This window comes from Schistocerca piceifrons, chromosome X (assembly GCF_021461385.2).
Source record: "Schistocerca piceifrons isolate TAMUIC-IGC-003096 chromosome X, iqSchPice1.1, whole genome shotgun sequence".
NCBI classification, from domain to species: Eukaryota; Metazoa; Arthropoda; class Insecta; order Orthoptera; family Acrididae; genus Schistocerca; species Schistocerca piceifrons.
Genome location: NC_060149.1, coordinates 802386674 through 802412434, shown reverse-complemented (window position 1 = coordinate 802412434; position 25761 = coordinate 802386674). Strand labels below are relative to the sequence as shown.

The 25761-nt window shown below is 40.3% G+C and overlaps 1 protein-coding gene across 3 annotated transcripts in view; it reads left to right on the top strand.

Annotated features, from left to right (window-relative positions):
- The window catches only part of LOC124721309 (mediator of RNA polymerase II transcription subunit 16), a 295303-nt gene that overhangs the window by 84042 nt on the left and 185500 nt on the right, over window positions 1-25761 (top strand). For all 3 annotated transcript variants that reach the window (XM_047246221.1, XM_047246223.1, XM_047246222.1), the window contains exon 4: window positions 7278-7412. In XM_047246221.1, coding sequence (XP_047102177.1) covers window positions 7278-7412 — 135 coding nt within the window. The remainder of the gene's footprint in view (window positions 1-7277; window positions 7413-25761) is intronic.

Genomic DNA, 25761 nt, shown 5'->3' with positions numbered 1-25761 from the left:
AGTCGGATGATACTGAGGGAATTAGAATAGGTAATTAGACACTTAAAGTAGTAAAGGAGTTTTGTTATTTGTGAAGCAAAATAACTGATGATGGTCGAAGTAGAGAGGATATAAAATGTAGACTGGCAATGGCGAGGAAAGCGTTTCTGAAGAAGAGAAATTTGTTAACATCGAGTATAGATTTAAGTGTCAGGAAGTTGTTTCTGAATGTATTTGTATGGAGTGTAGCCATGCATGGAAGTGAAACATGGAAGATAAATAGTTTGGACAAGAAGAGAACAGAAGGTTTTGAAATGTGATGCTACAGAAGAATGTTGAAGATTAGATGTGTAGATCACGTAACTAATGAGGAGGTATTGAATAGAATTGTGGAGAAGAGGAGTTTGTGGCACAACTTGACAAGAAGAAGGGACCAGTTGGTAGGACATGTTCTGAGGCATCAAGGGTTCACAAATTTAGCTTTGGAGGGCAGCATGGAGGGTAAAGATCGTAGAGGGAGACCAAGAGATGAACACACTAAGCGGATTCAGAAGGATGTAGGTTGCAGTAAGTACTGGGAGATGAAGAAGCTTACACAGGGTAGAGTAGCATGGAGAGCTGCATCAAACCAGTCTCAGGACTGAAGAGCACAACAACAACATGATCTGTAAGAAATGCACAACCCTGAACTCGAATATGATAGCCATTTTGGAGTTTAAGGTGTTATTGAAGTCTCTCCTCTGGAACGTGGAAGAGACAGTTTGACACAAAGACGAAAATTATGTTATAATCCACTAGTCAGCTTTTCAGTCAGTGAAACCCAATTCACTGGTTCCTTTAATAGGTAAACTAAAATTTCATAATGTGTGTTTTCACAAACATCTGCGAAGATTGCATGCCATGGAGACACTTTCCTGTTCTTGCAGTCAGTGGGCTGATTCAGATCATCTTTTCTTTGAATGTCCTATGGGAAATGGCAGGTGTATTCTTACACAAACATGTGGAATTCAGTCACCCATTGCCAACCTGTGTGGTAACTGTTAGCATTGCAGGATTACAGATGTTATGATGTCCTCTTCAGATGTGTTATTTTTAGTACCTACAGTTTTACTGTGAGCCCAAAGTACACGGTAAATACAGTGGAAGAAACTGAGTACCAGAGTTAGCACACACGTGTGGACAGAAACAATGGAAAAACAATCTAGGCCAAATCTGATAACAAAGCAAGTTGTCATAAGCAAATAACAGAACAGTCGTAATCCACAAGTAGAACTGTTAGGGAGTGCGAACAGTCCGAGAAAGGACAGGCTGCACTGCTGACATGTGGTTGTCCCCTCTTGGTCAGCAGTGGGTCTGACATCAAGTGAAGCAGGTGGTCTCGTTTCAGTCTTGATGTAATGTATAGACTCTGCAGTTATGATGATGGCAGTGCAAGTGGACATCTAGCCTCATCAACACCCCCCACCCCTCCCCAACAACAACCACCACCACCATCATATTAGGGGAGCAGTGCATCACAAGTTTTGGTGGAAAAAGGCTGGATGTGGGTGGGGCTGCCACCGGAGACAGATCAGTGTGGCTGAGAAGGCCATGGGATCTGCCCAAGTGACTTGGAGGTGACAGTGCAGTGGCAGCTGTGTGTTGACTGTGTTTGCCTTCATCAGTTTGTTGGTGTCTGATGAGGCATCACTGTTGAGGTATTGGCCACTCAGCTGTCTCCGACTTGGCAAAGAATGTGCCTAGAAAGTGCCCAGAGGATGGTGAGCCAGATGTGGTAGTGATACTGCACGTGCTGGTGGTGAGGAAACTGCTCCATCAGTGGTGAGGGACAGGTGCAGTATGACTGGGGGAGGGACGACGAGTACTGCTATAAGAGGACGGTGTCAAGGCGGGTGTCGTCAAACATATGTGGAAGGTGGTGGCCATATCTTGATGTCACTGGCACCCAACAGCTCTTCAGATCAGTATACTCCTGTGGTGTCTGGTATCTGGTGCACATAGGCAGACTTTACACTGGCATGTGCTGTGGCTGCAAGGCAGATTGGCACCCCACTGAGAACACAGCTGGTTCAGATGGCGGGTTAGTGCTACACCACTAGAATCCATAGTGAACATTGGCTGACCGCATATCACTTGCATTGTTACTGGCAGCCATCAATGCTGTTGACTGAAAGTGTGTGTCCAGATGCGTGCCTGCGTCAAATTGCGAAGGACTTGAGCGCACTTCAGGTCATGGCACAAGAAGAGCTGCTTTTGAGCATGGAGGACCCCCACTGGCAGCAATGTGGTCCTGTAGGTGCTGAGAAACAGAGACAATCCCAAGTCTGCTGATGAGTCTGCTAAACACTTTTAATTGTGTCTTACAGGTGATCACCATATACTCCGTCTCCCCATTCAGTTGTGGCTGAAACGATGTGGGAAGCAAGACCATTATGGGTGCAGAAATCTTGAAACAATGCAGATGTGCACTGTGGGATTTTATCGGAGATATTGTCCAGGGCAGCCCGTCAGTTACGAAGACCTGGGTAAGAACCCACATGGCAGCTTCTGTGGTGACGGAGTACATGCGCAGGACACGTGGATAATTGGACTGCATATTGAGCATCACCAATCGCATCTATTGACAGAAGGGGCCCTCAGAGTTAATGTCAACACGGTACCATGCCGTATGGGGCGTGGGGCATGGTGTAAAAGTTCTTGGTTGTGCCACCTGCTTTTCAGTGCACTGTTTGCACTCGTGGACAGTCCTTTCAGTTGCTGAGTCAATGCCATGCCAATAGACAAAACACTACATGAGGCCTTAATGTGGATCATATTCCAGTGGCCCACAATGTGAGAGAACAGAGATATTAGCTCACAGGACCAGAGGGATGATGAACCTGAGGTTGTCCGAGTTGGTGCTAAAGAGGAATCTGCCATTGACTACCATCAGCCAATGATAGAGAAGAAAATAGGTGCAGAGCGGACCAGTCCAGACCAGACCAGACCAGACCAGACTGACTCCTTGGTGGGCAGATACTCAGGCCAACCATTGTACACAAAACTGACCACCTGTCAGAGCTTCGAGTCTTGCTGTGTGGCCTGTGCTGTGCGATGGTCCATTGTCAGAAGTGTATCCACTGCATGCTGCAAGTGAGCATCAATCTAGAATCAGAAAACTTTGGCTTTGTTGAAAAGTGGGTTGGGTACTATGGGCATGTGCTACAATGTGTCCACATTAACATACTGTGCTGTGACTCTGTAATGAATCTCATAGTGGTATGCACTCAAAATCACTTTAGTCACTGTATGGTCCTGTCAGGAAGTCTTGAACGGTACCACAAATGGCTTATGATCAGTGATGAAATGGAATTTGTTGGCATAGAGGAAAACATGGAACTTACAGATGGTAACACATGATGGCTGAAGCCTCCTTTTTGATCTGAGAATAATTATGTTGAGCAGCTATTAACATTTTGGAGGCATATACAAGAAGCTGTTCAGACCCGTCAGGATTTCTGTGAGCTAACATCTCTCCAACCTTGTACTAGGAAGCATCCGTTGTCAGTTTGAGCTGTTGGTCCAGTGTGAAGGTACTGAGGCACAGTGATATCCTTAACAGCATCTTCATGTGGGTGAATGCTCTGTCACAGTCTGTGGCCAAATGAAAGGAACACCTTTTTTTTTTTTTTTTTGCCACTCACTCAGTGGATGATGTCCACCACATTAGGGAGAAATTTTCAATAATAACTGTTTGCGTAGAAATGATTGGAATTCCCTCAGGTTCTACGATTTACGGATGTTATCAATTGCCACTACACAGTGCTTCATATGTTTGACTCAGTCTTTCATAATAAGGTCACAGAAATATCCTCTATCTACATAAAAAATAAAAAAAATAAAAACTTTGATTTTCACAGATTTGGTGAACATAATCTGCAAGTTAGCGAGATGTTCCTGCCATGAGGAACCCTTAATGACGATGTCATTAAGCTAGTTTCCACAACGTGGATCATCTTGCATTACCTATTCTAAAAATCTTTGGAAAATGGAGGGCACACTCATGATGCTACATGGAAGATGCATATAATGGTACTATCAGAAGGTAGTTTTGATTACCATTATTTGTTGAGAGGTGGAATCCAGCTGAAACTGCAAGTATGCCTCCATCAAGTCAGTTTTAGAAAAACACTCACCACGTGGCAGTTGTGTGAGTATGTTTTCAGGGTAGGGAATAGAGTAGCTATGCACTGCAGATTGGATGTTAATGATAGACTTAAAATGTGTGCACAAATGAAGCATCCCCATAGGCTTTCGTATAACAACTAGGAGCCTCTCTCACTGACTGGAAGGAATGGAGTCAGTGTTACCCAGGCTGTCTAACCAGTTCAGTTCTTCCTTAACTCCAGGCCGCAGAGCAAACAGAATAGGCCAAGCATGACAAAATTTTGGAATGACTGTCAGTTTAATGGTGATTTAGGCCTAATTATCCTTCATAGCACCCAATCCTAGCAAAAATCGTGACCCAGACTTGTGGCATAGCTTGTCTAATGTGTGGAATTGGATGGAATAAGAAACAGGATGACAGCATCTTGAATTTGAAAACCAAAAACTGTGAATGCTTCTAGACCAAAAATGTTTTCAGATGTCGTGCTTTCGACAGCCAAAAACATGATTGCCCACTTGACATGCTGATACTCAGTGTCGATTGTGAACTGGCCTTGAACAGGAATTGGCTGATTATCATTGAAACTGACTAAATGACGGTTGGTGAAGGAAAGAGAAGAGCACTTGAAGCAATGATACACTTCAAGATTCACAAGAGAAACAGACACTGGTATCAACCAAGAAATGGAAAGGCCATTACCGAATTTGCAGCGAAATATAAACCTTGCTGCAATAACTGAACTTCTGGCTGAGCACTGCTGAGGCACTATGAACCTCTAGAAACTCCATGTATGGGCCTAAGGACTGCTTTGGGAAGAGCCACAATCTGAAAATGGTGCAAACAAGAAGAAAACAATGAGGGTGTCGGTGAATGACCAAACATATGAGAAGGTGAGTGTCGGGATGGATGTGCCGTTGGTAGTTGCAGAATACCCTTGGCACCATGCAGAGTCATAATCAACTAACAAAGGAAGTCTAAGTGGTGTTGTTGCTGCTCAAGCTGCTGCTGTAACAATTGAACCCACTCCATCATCTCATGGATAACATGTAGAAACTGAAAGGGTCTTGTTACCAAAAACTGTAGTATCTACTGTTTTATTGCAAGTACCCAGGAAATACAGTGGTAGTGACTGAGCACCAAAGTCTAAACACACATGTGGGCAGAAACAATGAGAAAACAGTCCAGGCCAAGACCAGTAACAAAGTAAGTTCTTCATAAACAATCAGGACACAGTCGTTATTGGCAAGCAGAATCTTCACAGAGTGCAAATGATGTGACAGAGAGTGGGCCGTACTGCTGTCCCCACTCGACTGGTGGTGGAGCTAGCAGCAAGCAAAGCATTAGCTCCTTTGTTTATGAAGACACAGTTCTTGTCTTGCCGTGTGCTACTGTCAGAGATTTACACAAGTGTTTGATTCTTTCATCATTCAATAATGCCATGGTCACAAAGTGCAGTAAGGGCTACGTATTTCAACCTGGTTTCAACAGATGAACATCCCATTCATAATCTGTACCACTTTAGCTGGTGTAAATATCTACACGCTCAGAGGGATAACAAACCCTACATTCACAAGTAGAGGCTTGAAAATTATATCGTGGATGTTGTCAAGCCCGCTTACTGGTTTCTGGCTGATCATGAACTTCTGAGAAAGTGTGTTCATGGCAAAACCTGGAATCCAAATGAGTCTCTAAATTCACTCATATGGAAACAATGCCCTAAAACCACATTTTCATCTGATACAATTGTCATAATTGCTACTTATGATGTAGTTCTTGTATTTAATGATGGGAACATTGAGTGGATGAATGTATTAGAGAGAACGGGAATTAAAATAGGAAATTTCACTTGAGACACCGTGGGAAAAATAATTTAGAGCACCTCTCTGCAGCTGAAAAATCAGTTGAAGATGTGGTAAAGGAAAGAAGGCAGAAAACAAGAAACCAGAAGAGAAACTGTGAAGGGAAAGAGGACCGTGAGTACAAATCTGGGACCTTCTGAATAGGTGACATAAGAAAAGGTTGAACTTTAATTTGCATTTGCTGGAAATTGTTTTTTTTTTTTTTTAAGTTTATGTACCTTTTTTTCGGAATCTATAAAGGCTATAATTATGAAATGTTGTACACTTATTTCTATAAACCCAATAAATGTTATCTCGAGTAAATTTTGAAATTCTGAGTGTAAGCCGAGATATGGGACACAGTGCTTGGAATTTTGCTTATATTTTGTATTATACTTACAGAATTATAATTGAAAAATTATTAAAATTCTCCTATTCCATATATTCAAAAAACCTCATGAGAGAAGCTTACTATATGCATAGAGATTAAACACAGAAAATTTTGTAGAAATCTGTTAAATAGTCTCTGAGGAAAAGGTACATATATTATTTTTTGAAAAAGTTAAATATGTATAATCCAAGGAATTTAACAGTAAAACACAGATTCTTAATTCATAAGCATTATCCTAGTTTGGGTGTAATAGTGTATAATGCTCATATTTACAAACAGCAGTCTCATAAAGAGGCCTTTCAGTACAGTAGTTACTTGATGGAATAAATAAAATTAATGTTCAAACATCATGGAGCATTCTCCCATATCAGTTAGGCCCACAGAATTGCGAGAGAACTTATACGAAATTTGGAAGAATGTTGAGCAACTTTTGGCACATTGAAGCTTTGTGTCTCCTAGAGTGGACCAGATAGCACAGTTGGTAGGTAGCACAAGGCAGGTATCTAGGTTCACGTTTGTCTAGCACACAGTTTTAACTTGTCATATGTAATTATTATTATGTTGAATCCCTAGTCTTAGGTTAAACTGATCTCGGAAATTCTCTCTCTTAAGGGTAGCGGCTTCCTGCAGGGCTCATGGGAAATAGCAATCAACTGTATTCAAATGATATGGAGAACACAAGTAACTGATGTTGTAGTTTGAAATGTGTGTTATGTTAACAGGTTTCTCAGAATACTTCCCTTTTTAGGCTAAAAATATTTCTTCTGTTGTGATGTGTAACTTTCAGTCACTACTGAGTATTATGAGAGAATGAATATTAAATTCAGTTACGGTGCTAACTTTCAGAGCACAAAATGTTGATAAGGTCTGTCTTAATGTCTTAAAAACTGAGCCATATTTTCTAATTTTCATTTTTTTTCAGATTGCAGATGTAGATGGGAATGTTCAGTTATGGACTTTTAAAGACCATTTGTTAAATGAGTGGGTTTGCCTTGGTACTGTATCCTTTCCTGGTGAACACATTCTTTCAGCATTATTCTTTCATAATGGGAAAAAGGTGAGTAATAGTTGCTACTATTTGTTATTGTTGATCATAAATTCAAATTTCAATAAGATTGGCATATCTCTCTACTTAGCAAAGAACCATTTGTTTGGCACAAATATTCATCTTTTTGTCCTCCATAGAAAGTTTGGTTTATTGTTATCTTTTACTGATAATATGATGATTTTTCAAACTTTTTGTGATAAAACTACTTATTTTTGCTGCTTCCTGTTGGGTTCAGTATTTTCTAACTTGGTCTGTACTCTTAGTATAATTCATTAACTCATCTGTTTGCTACGTATATTGGGTGAAACAGTAGTGAGTGATCATCAAATGATACAGCACAGGCCATTGGAGATTTGAAAAACAGCTATACACTGATTAAATGCTACCTTCATTATAAACAATACACACAAATGAAAATGAAATTCAGAAGTGCTTGTAACATTACTGATGTACGAACCTCATTTGAAGTAGTCCTTTAGCCTTGATTGATGATATAGTGCACGATGACAGAAATTTTCAATTATTTATTCAATGCTACAGGTGTTTAGGATTCTATCAAAGGATATTTTAACTACTACACAAAAACAATGGTTAACTTGGAGTTTTTACATTGTTCTCCTTCTACATAAAAATAGAAAAATAGGTCAGTAACATACATAGAAACACTGAGTCTAAAATAGGTCTACAAGAGCCAGTATGTGAAGTGGCAACTTGTCTTTCTTGGAAGTTTGCTATTTCACTTTGGGAAGTGGAAAATCAGTTACAGTTCAGTAGATTACAACTGACCATGGCCAGTTCCCTTTAAGCAGTTAATTCTACTCAGTGTTTACTCTCCACTGCCTAAAGGTTTTTTTTGCCACCCACACAAGGGCCAGCAAATCGCCTGAACTTAGTCTAAAGGTCCCCCTAAGTGATCAAACATTTTGTCAAACTTAACTATACTTGACCATGTATGGTGCTGTTTGATGTGTTTGTCAGGCATAGATCATGTTTGACATGTTTGCGAGAAATTTTGATTGACGGGAAGTTTGACAAGATGGCGAATGTAGTTTGTTAGATGTTTTGTTGCATATGTATAGTGAAAAATTGTTTAATTACAATGTGTCCCACTGTATGGTTTGTACAAATATAGAAACTTCAATCAAGGATAAAAACAAAATAGCGATGACAGTTACATCTTTCCCCGCCATATATTATACAGGAAGAGGTTATGAACAAAATCAGCATTAGGACATAAAAGCTGGAGTGTAATGAAATAAAAGTAATTAAAGTTCTTGGGTTCTTTTATGGATGATGTGGGCAATTTGTTCTCATCTTGTGGTATTTTAATGAAATGTGATTGTAGGACCAAGGAAAAGAGAATAAATTTTCACGTACATACATCTTGTTTTTCAGTGTGATGGTGAAGTAACTCTAAATAAGTTATTAAATGTTTCACTGTCCATCCACAGAAATTAGATGTAATCAACAAGTCCTGAGTGTAAAATTCCCATTAACGGGTTTTCATGTGTATATCTCTCTCTAATTTAAAAAAAAATCCCAAGGCAAGAGTCATGTTTTCTTCTTGTTCTTCTTCAAACACACTACCAGAGTCAGTGTTAGAAATACTTTATCTGTATTTGTAGGCATAAGGTTAGGAATGAGGAGTCTGTGAGCAGAGTTGGAGAGGAAAGAAATATGTGGAAAACACTGACAAGATGAAGGGGCAGGATGATAGGGCATCTGTTAAGACATTAAGGAATAACTTCCATGGTACTAGAGGGAGCTGCAGAGAGTAAAAACTATAGAGGGAGATAGAAACTGGAATACATCCAGCAAATAATTGAGGATGTAAGTTGCAAGTTCTTCTTTTAGATGAAGGGGTTGGCACAGGAAAGGAATTCATGGTAGGCCACATCAAATCATTCAGAAGACTGATGACTCAATAGTCCCAAAATACAGCATACACAAAAAGTGTGTGCTTCGAAAGTAAGGTTAAATTCAGAAGCTTTCTTAGTATGTGTACAGCTTGTGTGATCCATCTGTAGTGAATTTGACAGGGCCGTAACAAGTTTTTAGAAGTTTCATTCTCCGTCCAGAGAATATTGATGTGTTAATGGCGCTCTGAGAGTAATATTTCCTTTAGCAGATGTTTGAAGGTAAATCTCTCTCTCTCTCTTTCTCTCCCTCACTTTAAGCTGTTCCCTAGACCAGCATCTTGATTTCTTATTCCATTTTAAACACAGTGCCAAAGTGAATGTCAGAACTGCTTAGTCTGCATTTGTGGCCATTCTCAGTACTGTCAAAATACTCATAAACACAAACAATGTCTGCTTCAAAATAAGGTTAAGCTGACAAACTTTTTTGTACATGCGCAGGCTTGTTTGACAAATCCACAACTAAACAAGGACGCATTTAACAAACAAGTCTGCTTGCTTAAGGGGGCCTTAAAAGTAATCTTCACTTCACTTATTGACATTTCATCTCCTGGAAAATACAACCTACTGAAAAGTAGTTGGTAATAAGATAAACTTTTCAACAAATAATGTGAAGCTGGACCTGGTGAAATTGAAATATAGTCAGTCTCGGAAGTCCACATTTACACAAACAAGCAGGACCTCGCACGTTACTGAGTGGAAAGTCTGATAGTGTTCCAGCTGTGCTAATTGAAATAATTATTGACTTGTCAGTTCACAAGTTGTGTTACTTGTCCTAAAAGTGGAAAAGTATAATACTCTGCTTGCCTCGCAGTATCACATGCAGATGGTGCACAATAATTAATACCAGGTCTGAGATACTCTGCTTTGCAAGTCACTTTCCAAAATCTTAGAAATGTCAGTCAGAGCAATCAGTTTTATAAACGTCTATCAGATATTAGACATTAGCACTGCCCTGTCCACAATATGACATTTACTAGAAACAGGCATTGGGATATGTGTTTATAACTTCTATAACAACAGTAGTGTGCAGACTGGCATGAACTAATCACATTGACTGCCTGGCATAGACTGACTACATTACGTGGCATGGACTCACCAACTGCTCCAGAACAATTTGAATGTCATTTGTGGTCATGGAAGGCAGATGGAACACTCAATTTTCTTGCCACAAGCCCTCTACAGGAGGCTAAGAAAGTTTGTTCACATCATACAAAAAAGTAAATAGCTTTCACAATTGGGACTCTATGTTAATGCCAAATTTTACCATATTACAGTACGGTTTTCTTGATATGATCAAGTTAATTAGAATTAGTCACTCTTATAAATACATAACACACAATTCTTCAAATGGAACTTTTGTAGACTTTCAGTTCTGAAAGTACTGATAGAGTAGATGTCGTGTGGCTAGGGCCTCCTGTTGGGTAGACCGATCGCCGGGTGCAAGTCTTTTGATTTGATGCCACTTCAGCGACTTGCACGTCGATGGGGATGAAATGATGATGATTAGGACAACACAACACCGAGTCCCTGAGTGGAGCAAATCTCCGACGCAGTCGCGCCCTTAGGATTTACATTCTGTCGCGCTGACCACTCAGTTACCAGGGGCGGGCAAAGTACTGATTCAAAACTCTCAGTAACTTGAATAACTGTGTTTACAAACATGCAAATTGGTACAGCTTAATTATATCTCTTCTCTATCTCTCTGTATGTTAATTGAAGCCACTTGCTTGCATTCATCTGTGTATGCTGGCTAGTCTCGGGAACTATTGTAGGGATTTAGATCTGGTTTTGACTGATAGCTACACTGATTTGCAGGGAAGGTTTTTGTACATAATTTATAAATATTTCGTGCAAATTGTCAGAATTGTGATGAATTAAAGTTAAGTTGCAGAAATGATGCCATCACCACCTAGTGAACAGCTGCCATAACTCAAGAGAGCAGCAGTGACTCAAGAAGACAGCAAGCAAGATGTAATTCGTATCTGGTGTGGTGATGTAGCAGTAGAGTGTGTGGCTGGAAGCCAAAAGATTGTGGGATGAAATCCCAGCTGGGTCACATTTTTCACTCTGGCTTTTAACCTAGCATTTACCTCTCTATGACGTGGAGATACGCATTTTGAAATGTGATGACAATTTCAAACTGCCAATTTCTCCTTCCATCAGATTAGCAGTCGCAATTCACTCTCTTAATGCACTGTAAATTTTTAAAACAATGGGCAGTGAATTAATGAACTCTGAAGTATCATAATAAATAGGAGCAATAACAAAAAGATAACCACATCATCATCAGGCTGTGACGTGAGACTTACAATTTGAAATAATAGAATATTCTTTTACCCAATAGTTTCCTTACAATTGTTTGAGAATAACTGCATAGTGAAAAAACAAGTGAATCCAAAATATGTGGTGGTTTATTTTTTATGCTGCAAGTAAAGCATTTTCTGATAAACTACTTCAGCAGCTTTGTGTCATTTACATACATTACAGTCTGTCAACAGTGCAGCATATGACTCAAATTTCAGCTTTCTGCCTTCCTTGAATCAAACCTTGATGTGGGCTCTGTTCCTTGTGTGGCATGGTGAAGTAGTCTGCCATAAAGAATCGGCGACAAAGAATTATGGCAATGAATCTCAAAAATGCATCACAGTGTGTACTAAGCATCACAAGATAAGTGCTGTAAAATGAACCAAACATGTACATCATGTGTGTTTTTCCTTATTTATTTCTTTTATTTGTGCCACCTCAGCCAGTCTTCAATGCATATTGAATCATTCACATTTGCAAATGCATCGATGATTAGCATACAATATTTAACTTTGCTTGTAAACATACTACTTACATCACGATGTGCTCACATAATTGCCATGAGATGTCGCTCGAAATGCCAATTCAGTATGGAACACACAACATAATTGTCTCCAGACAACTTTCCTGCTGTGTGTTGCTTACATTTTGTAAGTTGTTCTTGTTCTTCTTCGTAGCATCATCCCTTTAGAACTGAGTCTGCTCTTTGGGTCAATGCATGCCAGTTCTTACGGCCTAATGCTTCCTCTGGATTTAGCCTTCTTGATCTTAAATTGTGTTTATAGTGTTGAGCCACCATAATTTAAGTCTGCCGCATTGTCTCTGGCCTTTGACAGCAAGATGATGGGCTGAGCTGATGACGGAAGTAGGTGGTGCCTGTATGATGTGGCCATACTACCAAAGTCTCTGTTCTTGCATCTTATCATTGATTGGAGTCTCTCCAGCTAGTCATCAGATTATTGTTCTGTTGATGTGGTTGAGCAGGGAAGTGCCTACTGATCTTCTCAGTATCTGTATTTCCATGACATGTAGTGAGTGTTCAGCACTTCTAGGTGTGGGCCAACACTTGGAACTTTGTAATGCAACTGGCTTCACCATTGTGCAGTATAGCTTTGATTTCAGGTGAAAAAGACATCTTCTTATCACAAAGAAGACCAATAACATCTCTGAAACCCAACTTATGGGTCAATGACACAAGTTAAACTAGTGATGATACTTAATTACTTAATGTTGCTCTGAAATGTATTCATAACTCTATGCATTGGACCCAAAGAAAATATGCTGTGCCACACAAGTCATCTGGCCATGGAAACTTAATGCTGCCTGTATGAAGCCGGGCCGGGTTGCTTGTTGTGTTATAAGTATGGTACTGAAATTTCTATCTCACAATTATAGTTTTTGGCCATTAATAGTCCGTTGATAGTCTGTAATGTTTTAGTGGTTTTATATCACAAATACACACTTTCCACAAACTGGAAAATACAGAAAATAATTAAATATACTCTTCGGTATGAAGCTTTCATACTTAAATACACATACTGTTATAAGAATTCCAGGGTTGTAGATTCTGTATTTTGTCAGAACTCGAAATTATGAAAAACTCTATTTTCTTGTAAATTATTAATTGTACTGCCTTCAACTCACGACAGAAAATTTTCTGCGAATTATTTACAAGACGATTAAATACAAATCAGTTGTTGTTATTTTTGTTGTGATCTTTAGTCTGAAGACTGATTTGATGCAGCTCTCAGTGCTAGTTTATCCCTTGCAAGGGTCTTCATCACTGCAGAATTATTGTAAGCCATATCCACTTGAACCTGTTTACTGTAGTCAGGTCTTTACACTTTTTACTCTTCACCCTTCCCTCCACTACTTTACTGACTATTCTTTGATGCCACACTGTGTACCCTTTAAATTTACCCCTTCTTTTAGTCAAATTGTACCTTAAATTTCTTCTCTTCCAAATTCGATTTAGCACCTCTTCATTTTCTTCTTCTCAGAACTGTTTATCGCCCACTTTTCACCTCAGTGCAAGATTACAATCCAGACAAAGACATTCACAAAAGACTTCATAACTGCTAAATTTATGTTACATATTACCATATTTCACTTCCCCAGAAATGCTTTTCTCACTATTACCATCTCTACTGCAGCCATTTGTTTTGCTGCCCAAATGACGAATCTTGTGTACTTCCTTTAATGTCTCTCCTCCTAATCTAATTCCCTCAGTATCACTAAATTTAATTCAGTTACATTCTTTTACCCTTGCTTTATATTTGTTGATGATCTTCATCTTATACTTCTTTTCATACATTATCCATTCCATTTAACTAATCTTCCAACCCCTTATCCATCTGTGTCAGAATTACAACCTTCAAGTTGTATTTCTGTATTTCTTCACCCTGAACCTTAATTCCCTTTGCAGACTTCTTCTTGGTTTCCTTTACTGCTTGCTGTGTGTACAGACTGAATAATGAACTACTGCTTCCCTTTCTTGTCACTTGATTCATATAACTGCAATCAGATTTCTGTAAAGGTGGTAAGCAGTTTCTTTCTCCCTATATTTTAGCCTTACTACCTTCAAAATTTCAAAGAATATATTCCAATCAACATTGTCAAAAACTTCATTTAAATATACGTGTTTACCTTCCTTCAGTGTATCTTCTAAAAGAAGTCGTACAGTCAATATTTTCGATTGCGCGCACGTGTGTGTGTGTGTGTGTGTGTTCTTAAGATTTTGTGGAACCAAAACTTATCTTACACAAGGTACTCCTCTGACAGTCTCTCTGCTCTTCTGGAAATAATAAATGTAAGTATTTTGCAACTATAATTTATTAAGCTGATGGTTTTGTAATATTCACACCTGTCAACTACTGCATCCTTAGCAATTAGGGTTATTACATTCCTCTGCTCATATGTTTTTCTCATGGTTGGTTTTCCCAAGGATCTCAATAATTCTGAGGGAGCTTTGTCTACTGTAGACGCCTAGTTTCAGTTTAGTTGTTTTAGTGCTCTTTCAAGTACTTCTCACAGTACAGTTTCTCTTATGTCTTTTTCATCTACTTCCTCTTCTCTTCCTTCTTTGCTCAGTACTGCTTTGCCATATCTACTCTTGATATAGTCTTTTCCCCAAAGCTGTCTTTATTTTCATGCAGGCGGCATCTGTATTTCCCAAGTCATGCATGATTCTACAGCTTTGCATTTCTCCTCTAACTGTTCTTTGTATGCCAGTATGTTCTTCCTGTCACTATCATTTTTTTAGACTGTGTTCCCTTTTGCCGGGTTCATTTTTATATTTTCCCCTATTGTCAGTCAAATGCAATACCTATAAAAATAATCAATTTTTGAAAATATAATGTAACTAGGTAGATAAAAATGTGCTCACCAAATGACAGCAGGAGAACACACATACAAAGGTATTTACATTTACAAGCTTTCACAGCTAGTGGCTCCTGCTTCTGGCATAATGGTTGAAGGAGAAGGAAGAGGGGTGAAGGAAAAGGACTAGTTAGGTTTAGGAAATGGGGAGGGTTTGGAAAAACTGCCCAGAACACTAGGTGATAGGAGACTTAATGGACGGGATGAGAAGGAAAGACTTATTGTTGAGTACTGCAACAGATGAGATTTGAAAACCTGAGAGGTTAAAGATGGAAGATAGGGTAATGTGCAAGGCAGAGATTACTGAAGAGTCATTGTTCATAGGTTAATACGAGCACAAAGCTTAGTGCATTTTATGTGGTGGTGGTGGAGAGATAGACAGGTCAGAAAATAAAAGATACAGAAAACTAAAAGAGACTGAAGAAAGGAATAGTTATTGTGAAGAAATTATAAGACCAAAAAAATTAACATACATTAAGACCAGTTGGGTGGTGAGAATTGAGGGCACGCTGTAATGCCAATTCCCACCCGTGGAGTTTTGAGAAACTGGTGTCTAGGGGAAGAATCCAGATGGCACGTGTGGTGAAACAGGCACCAAAGTCACAACTAATGTACTTAACTTTCTGCTCTTATGAAATCGCGCATGATGTTTTTTCCAGTAATCTCTGCCTTGCGTATTACCCTATGTTCCAGCTTTAAGCTCTCAGGTTTTCAAATCTCGTCCATTGCAATCCCCAACAAGCAAGATTTCATTCTCATCCTGTCTAGTAAGTCTCCCCTGAACTGGACTCCTGGGTGACTTTTCTGAACTCTCCCCATTTCCTAAACCTCACTAGTCCTTTTCTCTTTCACCCATCTTCCTTCCCCTTCAACACTTCTGCCAGAAATGAGCCACTGGCTCTGAAACCTTGCAAATTTAAATACGGTAATATGTTTGTTCTCCTGCTACCATTTAGCTAGCAAATGTTTTATCTGTACAGTTATGCTAGAAATGAATATCTAATATTTTATCCAATTTCTTGTATGCCTATGTCTTTTTCCTATTTGATCATTTGCTGCCTTCACTATTTCAATTTCTCAAAGAACCCCTTTCATCGTCTATTTTATTCCTGTCTTCTGTTTCAATAAATCATTACCTAGTGCTGTTTTTGAAACACGCAACAACTTCTGGTTCTGATAAGTTTATCAGGGTCCCATTTTGTTAATTTCCTAAATTTCTACAACCTTCTTTCATGGATTTTAAACCAAATGGATGCATTGATTAAATTGTGCTATGTGCAAAATTCTGCCAGTGGGTTTCCCCTCTTATGTGTTCTTGTACAATTTTTCCTTCTCCTCCTCTTCCTACTGTTGAATTCCAGTCCCCTATGACTATTAAATTGCACCTCCTTAATGAACTGAATAATGTCTTTTATAGTATTAATACAACATATTATTATCTCATATTCTTTTAAGTTTTTCTTCATCTGTGGAGCTAAGTAGGCTATGTATTTGTACTACTGTGGGGTGTTGGCTTTTTTTCTGCCGTGACTTTGATAATGCATTTATAGTAGTTCAGCCACAGTCTTATTTAATTATTTATTATTAGACCCTCTCCTGTGTTACTCCTATTCAATATTGTGTTGATAACCTTGCACTTATGTGACCAGAAATATTGTTCTTCCTGCCACCAATTCACTATTTTATATTGTATCTAAGTTCATCTTATCCTCCCTTTTCAAGTTCTCTAACCCTCATACCCAGCTAAGGGATCTAACATTCCACACTCTGATCTGTAGAATGTCAGATCGGTTTTTCCTGATGGCATCCTCCCAAATAGTCCCTGCCCAGAGATCCAAATGAGACATTGTTTTACCTCTGGAATATTTTATTCGACAGGATGTCATCATCTTTAAATTATACAGTAAATCTGCTTGCCCTCAGAAATATGATTGTAGTTTTCTTTTGTTAATGTTACAAGGCTAGATCAGTCAACATCTGGACTGTTGCCCTTTTCAGCAATTGAAAAAGCCGCTGCCCCTTTTAGGAACCTATGAGATGTGGCTATAAAATAATGGGACTGATATCACAAAGTAAGTACTCATGCACCAAAGATGAACGACCAGTAGCCGTGAAGCGTGAAGTCTTCTCAGTTGAATGCCATGTCTATAAACAAATCAGTGTGGCTGCGGTCTTCATTTGTGTAAGAGTTATTACTTTGTTTTGCCAGAAAAATGATAAGTGTAATAATAGAGCAACAAATTTTTGTATAGTTTCACATTAAACTTGGAAAAACTGCTTCTGAAACCTATCTGTTAGTAAAACAAGTGTATGGCAAAGACTGTTTATCAAGTATGCGAGTTTTTGAGTAGTTCAAGCATTTCCAAGATGGCTGAGATGATGTTGAAGATGCCTCACACCTAGGAGGCCTTTCAACATAAAAAATGAATGAAAATATAAAAAAAGTAGGCTATCTCATTTGAACTGACTGTCTATTGAGCATTCAGTTGATTGCTGAAACTGTAGGAATTGACAAAGAATGTGTAAGGCAAATTTTACATAAGCAGTCTAAAAAGAGAAAAGGGTGTACGAAACTGGGACTGAAAATTCTCTCAATCAGAATTCATGAAAATATTTGTACTGACAATTTGAATACTATTGAAAATGATCCTAATTTCTTGGAAAGAGTGATAACATGTGACAAATCTTGGATTTTCATTTATGTGATCAGAAACTAAGCACCAGTCCATGCATTGGAAGGGCCCAACTTCACTGAGTGCTCAAATGAGCAAATCAAGAGTCCATTTTTTTCAATATTCACAGGATTCTGTATCTTCACCGGACTCGTGAAGGACAAACTATTAATCACCATTAGTATCTTGAGATCAGTTCTTGTTCAGCTCCATGAGGGGAGGGTGAAAAAAAGGGTAAAAGAACACAGGTGGGGGAAAAGAATGAAAGGGGGAGCTGCCTGATAGAATGTTGCATGGAACGTAATTTAATCATCACAAACAGTTGGTTTGAGAATCTTTAAAGAAAGTTGTATATGTGGAAGAGAACCTAAGACACAGGAAAGTTTCGGATATGCACTTCCTGACAAAAAAAGTGAAGCACCCAGAAGGGACGGAGGAAATGAAATTACAGGGGTTTTCTTATTTCAGTGATTACAAAATCAAACCAGATTTATAAATAATTTGGCAGTATGAGCTCGCAGACCTCTGTGATGTTGCACCCCCTGTGGCCTGGATGCATGCACTGATTCAATTGACAAAGGTGTCATAAAGCCACTGTATCCTCTCCTGAGGTTAGCTGGCTCATAGCGTTTGTAACTGGTCCTTGATATCCTGGATACTGTCACTGGGATGGAGTTGAGCTCTGAACTGGCCCTACTCATGTTCTATCAGGAACAGATTGAGGGATCTTTCTGGAAATGGAAGTACCTCAGCATCACACAGACAGTTCACAGAGACACACCTGCCATATGTGGATGACCATTGTGCTGTCAGAGTTCCCTCAGTCACTGTGAGACATGACCTGAAGTCATATCCGATGGTTCCCCACAGCAGGACACCAGGAGTAATGCTACTATGCCTCTCCAAAACATTGGAAAAATGGGACCCCTCCCCAGGTCACTATTATAATTGTTGACTATGGTCATCCTGGGCAGCAGAACCACAATTCATTTCAGATACCATTCATCAGCAGTCCATACTTACTGGTAACGACACCACTCCATTGTGTTGGAGTGTTAACGGCAGCCTACTTTCTATCTTTCTTTCACTGGTGCCATGTTCTGCACTGACGCATGGTCAGCATTGTTAGGAACGGATTTGGTAAGGTTAAGATGAAGGGGTGACCGGATGCCCTTCCTGCCGCCACCCTGTACCCCCCGGGACGGAATTAGTGTACCCTAGCTGTCTGCGTCTAGTGTAATTCATGGAATAGTTCGAACGTGTTCAGATGTCGGCGAGTCATGTAACTGAGGCGGAATGTGGGGACCAGCCTGGTATTCACCTAGCGGGATGTGGAAAACCGCCTAAAAACCACATCCAGGATGGCCGGCACACCGACACTCGTTGTTAATCCGCCGGACGGATTCGATCCGGGGCCGGCGCGCCTACCCGAGTCCAGGAAGCAGCGCGTTAGCGCTCTCGGCTATCCTGGCGGGTCTGTTAATGGCAGCCTACACGACATGGTAATTCCGTAGTCTGGCTGCTGCTAGTCTTTGACCTATGGGATGGGATTACACATCACTTGCTGTTGGATGGCAGGCACAGAAGTGAAGGGGTTACGATGTGCTTGGCGCACAATCCTCCCTTGTGGTGATCAGACTTGGTCGACGGAACACTGACTACAGGTATGTCTGCCCTCACACTCCCTTTCAGCTTGACATCACATCTGTATGCTCCACAAATTTGGATATAGCACGATTTGACCAGCCAGCCAAACAGAGACCCACAGTGATGCCTTTTTAAATCTCTGTCCGGAGCTGATAGCGGTTTTTCAGATGAGTATATGGCATGTCCTTCACATTAATCACTCAACATCTGACACTGTTCATACCTGCCTGGTATGCTAACAGCTCTAAATACGAACAACACTAATGCAAACTGATGGCCATTCTACATGGTACAGAGAATTGCACCTGTAATCATTTACATACCTGTCAATGGTGTGTACATTTAGGAGCTACATTGACATTTGGCCATGTCTCCGTGGTGCTTCACTTTTTTTCTCGGGAATTTTATTATATAATTGTAAGGTAGGTATTTCAGAACCAGGTTGTAAACTATATGACATTTCCATGGACAGATGTGGACTCTGACCATAATTTACTGGTTATGAACTGCAGATTGAAACTGAAGAAATTGGAACAAAACAGAAAATTAAGATGATGAGATCTGGACAAACTGAGAGAAACGTGTTATTAGGAGTTTCGAAGGTAACATTAGGCAATGATTGAAACATAATAAAGGAATACAGTAGAAGATGAATGGGTAGCGTTGAGGGATGAAATAGTAAAGACAGCAAAGATCAAATAGGTAAAAAGACAAGGCCTAGTAGAAATCCCTGGATATCACATGAGATATTGAATTTAATTGATGACATGAGAAAATATGTAACTGCAGCATATAAAGCAGGTAAAAGAGACTATAGATGTCTAAACAGTGGGACTGACAGAAAGTGAAAAGTGGCGAAGCAGATGTAGCTAGGAGACAAATTCAAGGCTGTAGAAGCATATAGGACTTTTCAGGAAGGTAGATGTTGCCTATAGGAAAATTAAAGAGACCTGTGGAGAAAAAGAAATAGCCTGTAAGTGTCAAGACCTCAAATAGAAACCAGTATTAAGCAAAGAAGGGAAAGCTGAAAGTTAGAAGGAATGTATAGAAGGGCTATGCCAGCAAAATAAACCTCAACACAGTATTACAGAAAGGGAATTGGAAGTAAATGAAAATATGATGAGGGATTTGATTGTGTGAGAAGAATTTGACAGAGCATTGAAAGACCTAAGGTGAAACAAGACCACTGGAGTAGACAATATTCTAAGATATTATTTCACGTGGCACGCAATATATACGAGACAGACGAAATACTCTCAGATTTCAAGAATAATGTAATGATTCCAATTCCAAAAAAGCCAGGTATTGACACATTTCAAAATTACTGAATTATCAGTTTAATAAGTCATGATTGCAAAATTCGGACACTAATTATACAAAAGAATGGAAAAGCTGATAGAAGCTGACTGCACAGAAGTTCTATTTGGGTTCTCAAGAAACACTGCAACATGTGAGGCAACATTGAGCCTTCGACTTATCTTAGCAGATAGGTTGAAGAAAGGAAAACTGACTTTGTAGAATTTTTAGATTTAGAGGAATGTTTTAACAATGTTGACTGGACTACGCTCTTTGGAGCTATAAAGGTAGCAGGGGCGAAATACAGGGAATGGAAGGTTATTTGCATCTTTTACACAAACCAGGTTTCAGTTATAAAAGTTGAAGGACATGGAAGGGAAACAGTTGTTGAAATGGGAGTGTGACTTGGTTATAAACTATCCCCAGTGTTAATCAACAAGCTGTGAAGGAAACCAAGGAGAAAATTGGAGACAGAATGAAAGTTCAGGGAGAAGAAATAAAGCTTTGAGGTTTACTGATGGCATTTTTATTCTAAGAGAGATGGCAAAGAACTTAGAAGAGCAAGTGAATGGAATGGAATGGAATGGATTAGTGCCTTGCAGAGAGGTTTTAAGATGAATATCAACAGAAGTAAAACAAGGGCAATGAAATATAGTTGAATTAAATCAGGTGATGCTGAGGGAAATAATTAGGAAATGCCAAGGTAAAAGTAGTAGATTATTTTTGCTTTCTGAACAGCAAAATAACTGATGATGACCGAAGTAGAGAGCATATAAAATGCAAATTGTTAATAGGAAGAAAAGCATTTCTGAAAAAGAGAAATATGTAAACAACCTACATAAATGTAAGTGTTACGTGTTGTGAAGTTGCACAGACACAGTATCATAAGTAACACCAACCAAGTTTTATTCTGCTTACACATGAAGAGATCCACGGTAACACTGAATTAAATATAGAACAGTAAAAAAGTCTCATAATTGTGGAACACATTAATATACAGTCTTGTAGGAGAGCATACAGTAAGCAAGTAAACATAAGTGAGGCCGAGGACTTGGTGTGCCGGACTTATACTGGGCTGTTGTGCACACGGGACAGTGCTTGTTGCGCTGTCTTTCCAAGTTGCAATGCGACCTCCCTAGCCTTGCATGGATGCTCTTGGTATGGCACTCTGTTTGATTACATGCACTCACACAATAGAGTTGCAACACTTCTTTTCCCTTGGGAAAAAGTATTCTCTGTGGAGATGGCCATGCATTCATTGGTAACTGGAGCAGTTGTCATCCTGTGGCAGGAGAATATGGTATGAAATGCTGCAGGTGTGGACATGTGCTGTGTCCACTCTCTCGCGAGAGGCCATAAGGGAGCACTGGTGATGATGGTGCTATATCCATATTCACATCCTGTGATGGAGGCAGCAGGGAGCAGAGAAGACAATGGTGGTGGAGGCGGCAGCGGCAGCAACAAGGGCTCTGGAGATGGAGATGGCTACGGCTACTTCACCTGGTGACGGCAGCACCCAGAGCAAAGATAGCACCAGAGCAGGAGGAAAAGTGGAGGCACTGTGTTGGGTGGCGCAGGTGGCAGAGGCGGCTGCGGGGATGAAGGGCTATCCATTGGGCGGTTGGTCATGTGGTCATAATGTCATGAAACCCAGCCATCGGAGGTGCACATGACAGAGGTGGCGGCTCTGACAGTGATGGACAATCGCTGGTATCCACTCATGGTGCTGATCGAACCCTCGGGCCCAGATGTCAGAGCCTGAATGAAATTGCTGCAAAATGGGTGTCAGGGTGGCGAGGTGTTTGCTGGGAGAACATAAAGCAGCTTCACTGACCTGTGGTCACCAACTGAGTCAACCTTTATGAGCTTAAGAACCTAGCGATGGCCTCCTCGGGGGAAGTTTGAGCAATATAGTTTTTCGTGTGGGTTTTGAGGGTATGGACCAGCCACTCTACCTCTCAATTGGATTGGGGAAGAAATGGAAGGGTCGTAACATGCCAAATCCCACTCTTTGTACAAAAATCTTCAAAATCTTGAGTCACAGACTGGGCCACTGTCTGTCTCACGCATATATGGCAATTCTTCTAAGGAAAAAAAATCTTTGAGAGAGCAGTGACCATAGCCACCATGGACATGGAAGGGCGATGAACCACATAAGGAAATTTTGTGGAAGCATCAGCTACTACAAGCCTAAAGGAGTTAAGGGACCGATCCAAAAACTGAACATGAAAACACTCCCAGGGGTGTTGGAGGCAGGCCATGGGGAAAGAGAAGATCATGTTACCAATGATGGGTATCACACTGCGGGCAGGCTATAACACTGTGCATGATCTCATTGTCAATATCCGGCCAAAACGTGGTGGTGGGCCAGTAATTTTGTTCTAGAAACATCCCAATGATTCAGATGGCGAAAGTGCATGAAGTCCCACCACAGTGGGGATGGGATCACAACCCTGGGTGCCAACTCTTCATTATCTAATAGTAGCACACCATCAAGAATTGAGAGCTGGTTGGCAGTCGAGAAAGAGCACCCTCATTAGTGTGTTGTGCTGTGGGTTCAAAACGAATGTCATAGTTATAACGTGACAAAAACAGCCCAGCATTGCAGGTGATAGACCACTTTGTCCGGAAAGATGCCGACAGATTGAAAAGAGAATCCAGAGATTTATCATCAGTAATCAAATAAAACGTAGTACTGTAGAGGAAAACGTGAATTTTTTTGAATGTATACACAATAGCAAGGATTTCTTTTTCTATCTGCTAGTAACACTGTTGCGACTGGTTCAGAGTTTTGGAAGCATATGCAATAGGGTGTTTGGAACCATCCAAATGTTGTGCACGAGAATTGCCCTGAGGCTGTACTGGGAGGTGTCTGTGGATGAAACAAGATTGGCCTGGTTGGAAGATAACCAAGCAAGGTACGGAGTGTAATTTTGACTTTAATAGGGTAAAAGCATACTTGCAGGTGGATGAGCAGTGAAAAGGAACATCTTTACGTAAGAGAGCACGAAGTGACTGGCTCAGTGTGGCTGCACCAGGAAGAAATATACGGTGGTACACAATCTTTCGGAGAACGGCTTGCAGCTCTTTGACATCAGTGGGATGTGGCAGAGCTGTAACAACCTTGACATGCTGGCGTAAAGGCTTGATGCCAACATGTGAGACTTCAAAACTGAGATAGATGATAGACTACTGAAAAAAATTGTAATTTGTTCAAGTTCCATTTCAAATTGGCAGCCTGTAGTACCATAAATAAGACGCGAAGATTCGGCAGATGTTAATGTATTGAGGAACCTGAAACCATAATGTCATCCAGGTAGTTAGTACAGCCCAGCATGGAGGCTGTGAGTTTCTCTAAAAGTCATTCAAAGATGGCAGGGGCACTGACCATGCTGAATGGCAGCCATTGGTATTGATATAACCCGAAGGCGGTATTCAGTATGAGGACATACTTGGAATCATCATCCAGAGGTAATTGCAAGTAGGCTTCTGACAAGTCTACTTTGGAAATATATTGCTCCCAGAAAGCTGTACTAAGAGTTCATCCTGACTGGATAAGAGATAGGTATCAATAAGAGATTGTGAATTTACAGATACTTCGAAATCGCCACAGAGCCAGAGGTTGCTATTAGGTTTTTGACAATTACCAGTGGGGTAGACCATTCACTAGAAGAGACATCTAAAGACATAAGTCGATCTAGTTTGAACCTGACTTTCTCTAGTAAAGCTACTGGGACTGGGTGGGCATGAAAAAAAAAGGGGGGTGCACCATTGGTTTCATGGTGACATGAGCCTTGAAATCAGTAGCACACCCCAAACCTCCCAAAAACAGGGAGGAATATTTTGAGCAGAGCATGTGCATTTGTTCGTATGGAACTTAATCCAATACCAAATGCACTCTGTCAGAAAAAGAGAACCCAAAAATTTTGAAAGCAACAAACCCAAATAAGATTTTAGTGTTGACATCATCCACTACTAGAAAGATCAAAAGTTGAATAGCCGTTTTGTACACTTCGGAAGCAAAAATGTGTCCCAATATGGGTATTGTAACTCACCAATCGATGGGAGATGGGACAGTTCTGGTGATCCAAGATCCACAAAGTTCTGAGAATTTAAAAAGTTTCTGCTGCACCCATGTCTACTTGCATTGTTAACATCTTGTCCGTAACACATACTTCAGTACAAAGTTTGTTTGGAACTGCCAACACTTGGTAGACTCTACGCACATCTGTGATCTTGTCTGGTGAAGGAGGCTGAGAGTTTCCCCATGCGATGTGGAGGCCATGGTTGCACAGCCATGATGTCATCTCCCCGCCCCGCCCTCCGCCCGTGAGCTAACTGATGGCAACTGAGGAGGAGAGGAAGCAACAGTGACTACTACACACTATGCTTCTATCTGATTTTCTGATGCCCTAGATACTTCAAAAGACTGAGCACTGTTCAGAGTGTGTATGAGAGAGGGATTTCCACATTGTGAAGCACATTAATGAACTTCACCATCAGGAGCCAGGTGTATTATACCATCACAAACCATCGAATCGGTATATGAGTCCTGCTGATCCTCAATAAAAAACTGGCAACAATGACTAAGCCCATGAAGTTCTGCTGCCCAAGCTCTATGACCATTTGCTGCTTCATGTGAGCCCCAATAACATGAGTATGTTTGCAGTGATAATTAGAGAGCAACTAACACATTTCAGCAAAAAAGAGACTGGCAGGTTTCTGAAGAGGAGCTAGCTGAGACAAAAGGTGATAAACACGGGAAGAAATCCGTGACAAAAGTAAAACCTTACACAAGTTGGGGTAAGCAACTCCAAAAGCTTGAAAATGTTGCCGAAGGCATTTTTCATATCATCACAGTCTTCTGCAGAAACATAATATGGAGGAAACGGTTGAGGTTGAGGCAGTGGAACCTAGCACATCAACAAGGCTGCTGGATTGTTTAGTGCCATGGTGAGAACCTGCTGCTGGTTGGTAAGAATTCACCATTGTTCAATGAGACATTGAAGAACTCCTTCCACTGACATGCTGGCTGTGTATCAAACCAAAGAAATGAAACATGGGGTGTGGAATCCAATCCTCATTGCCAAATACATTGTAAGTTTACAGACACAATGTCGGAAGTAACACCAACCAAGTTTT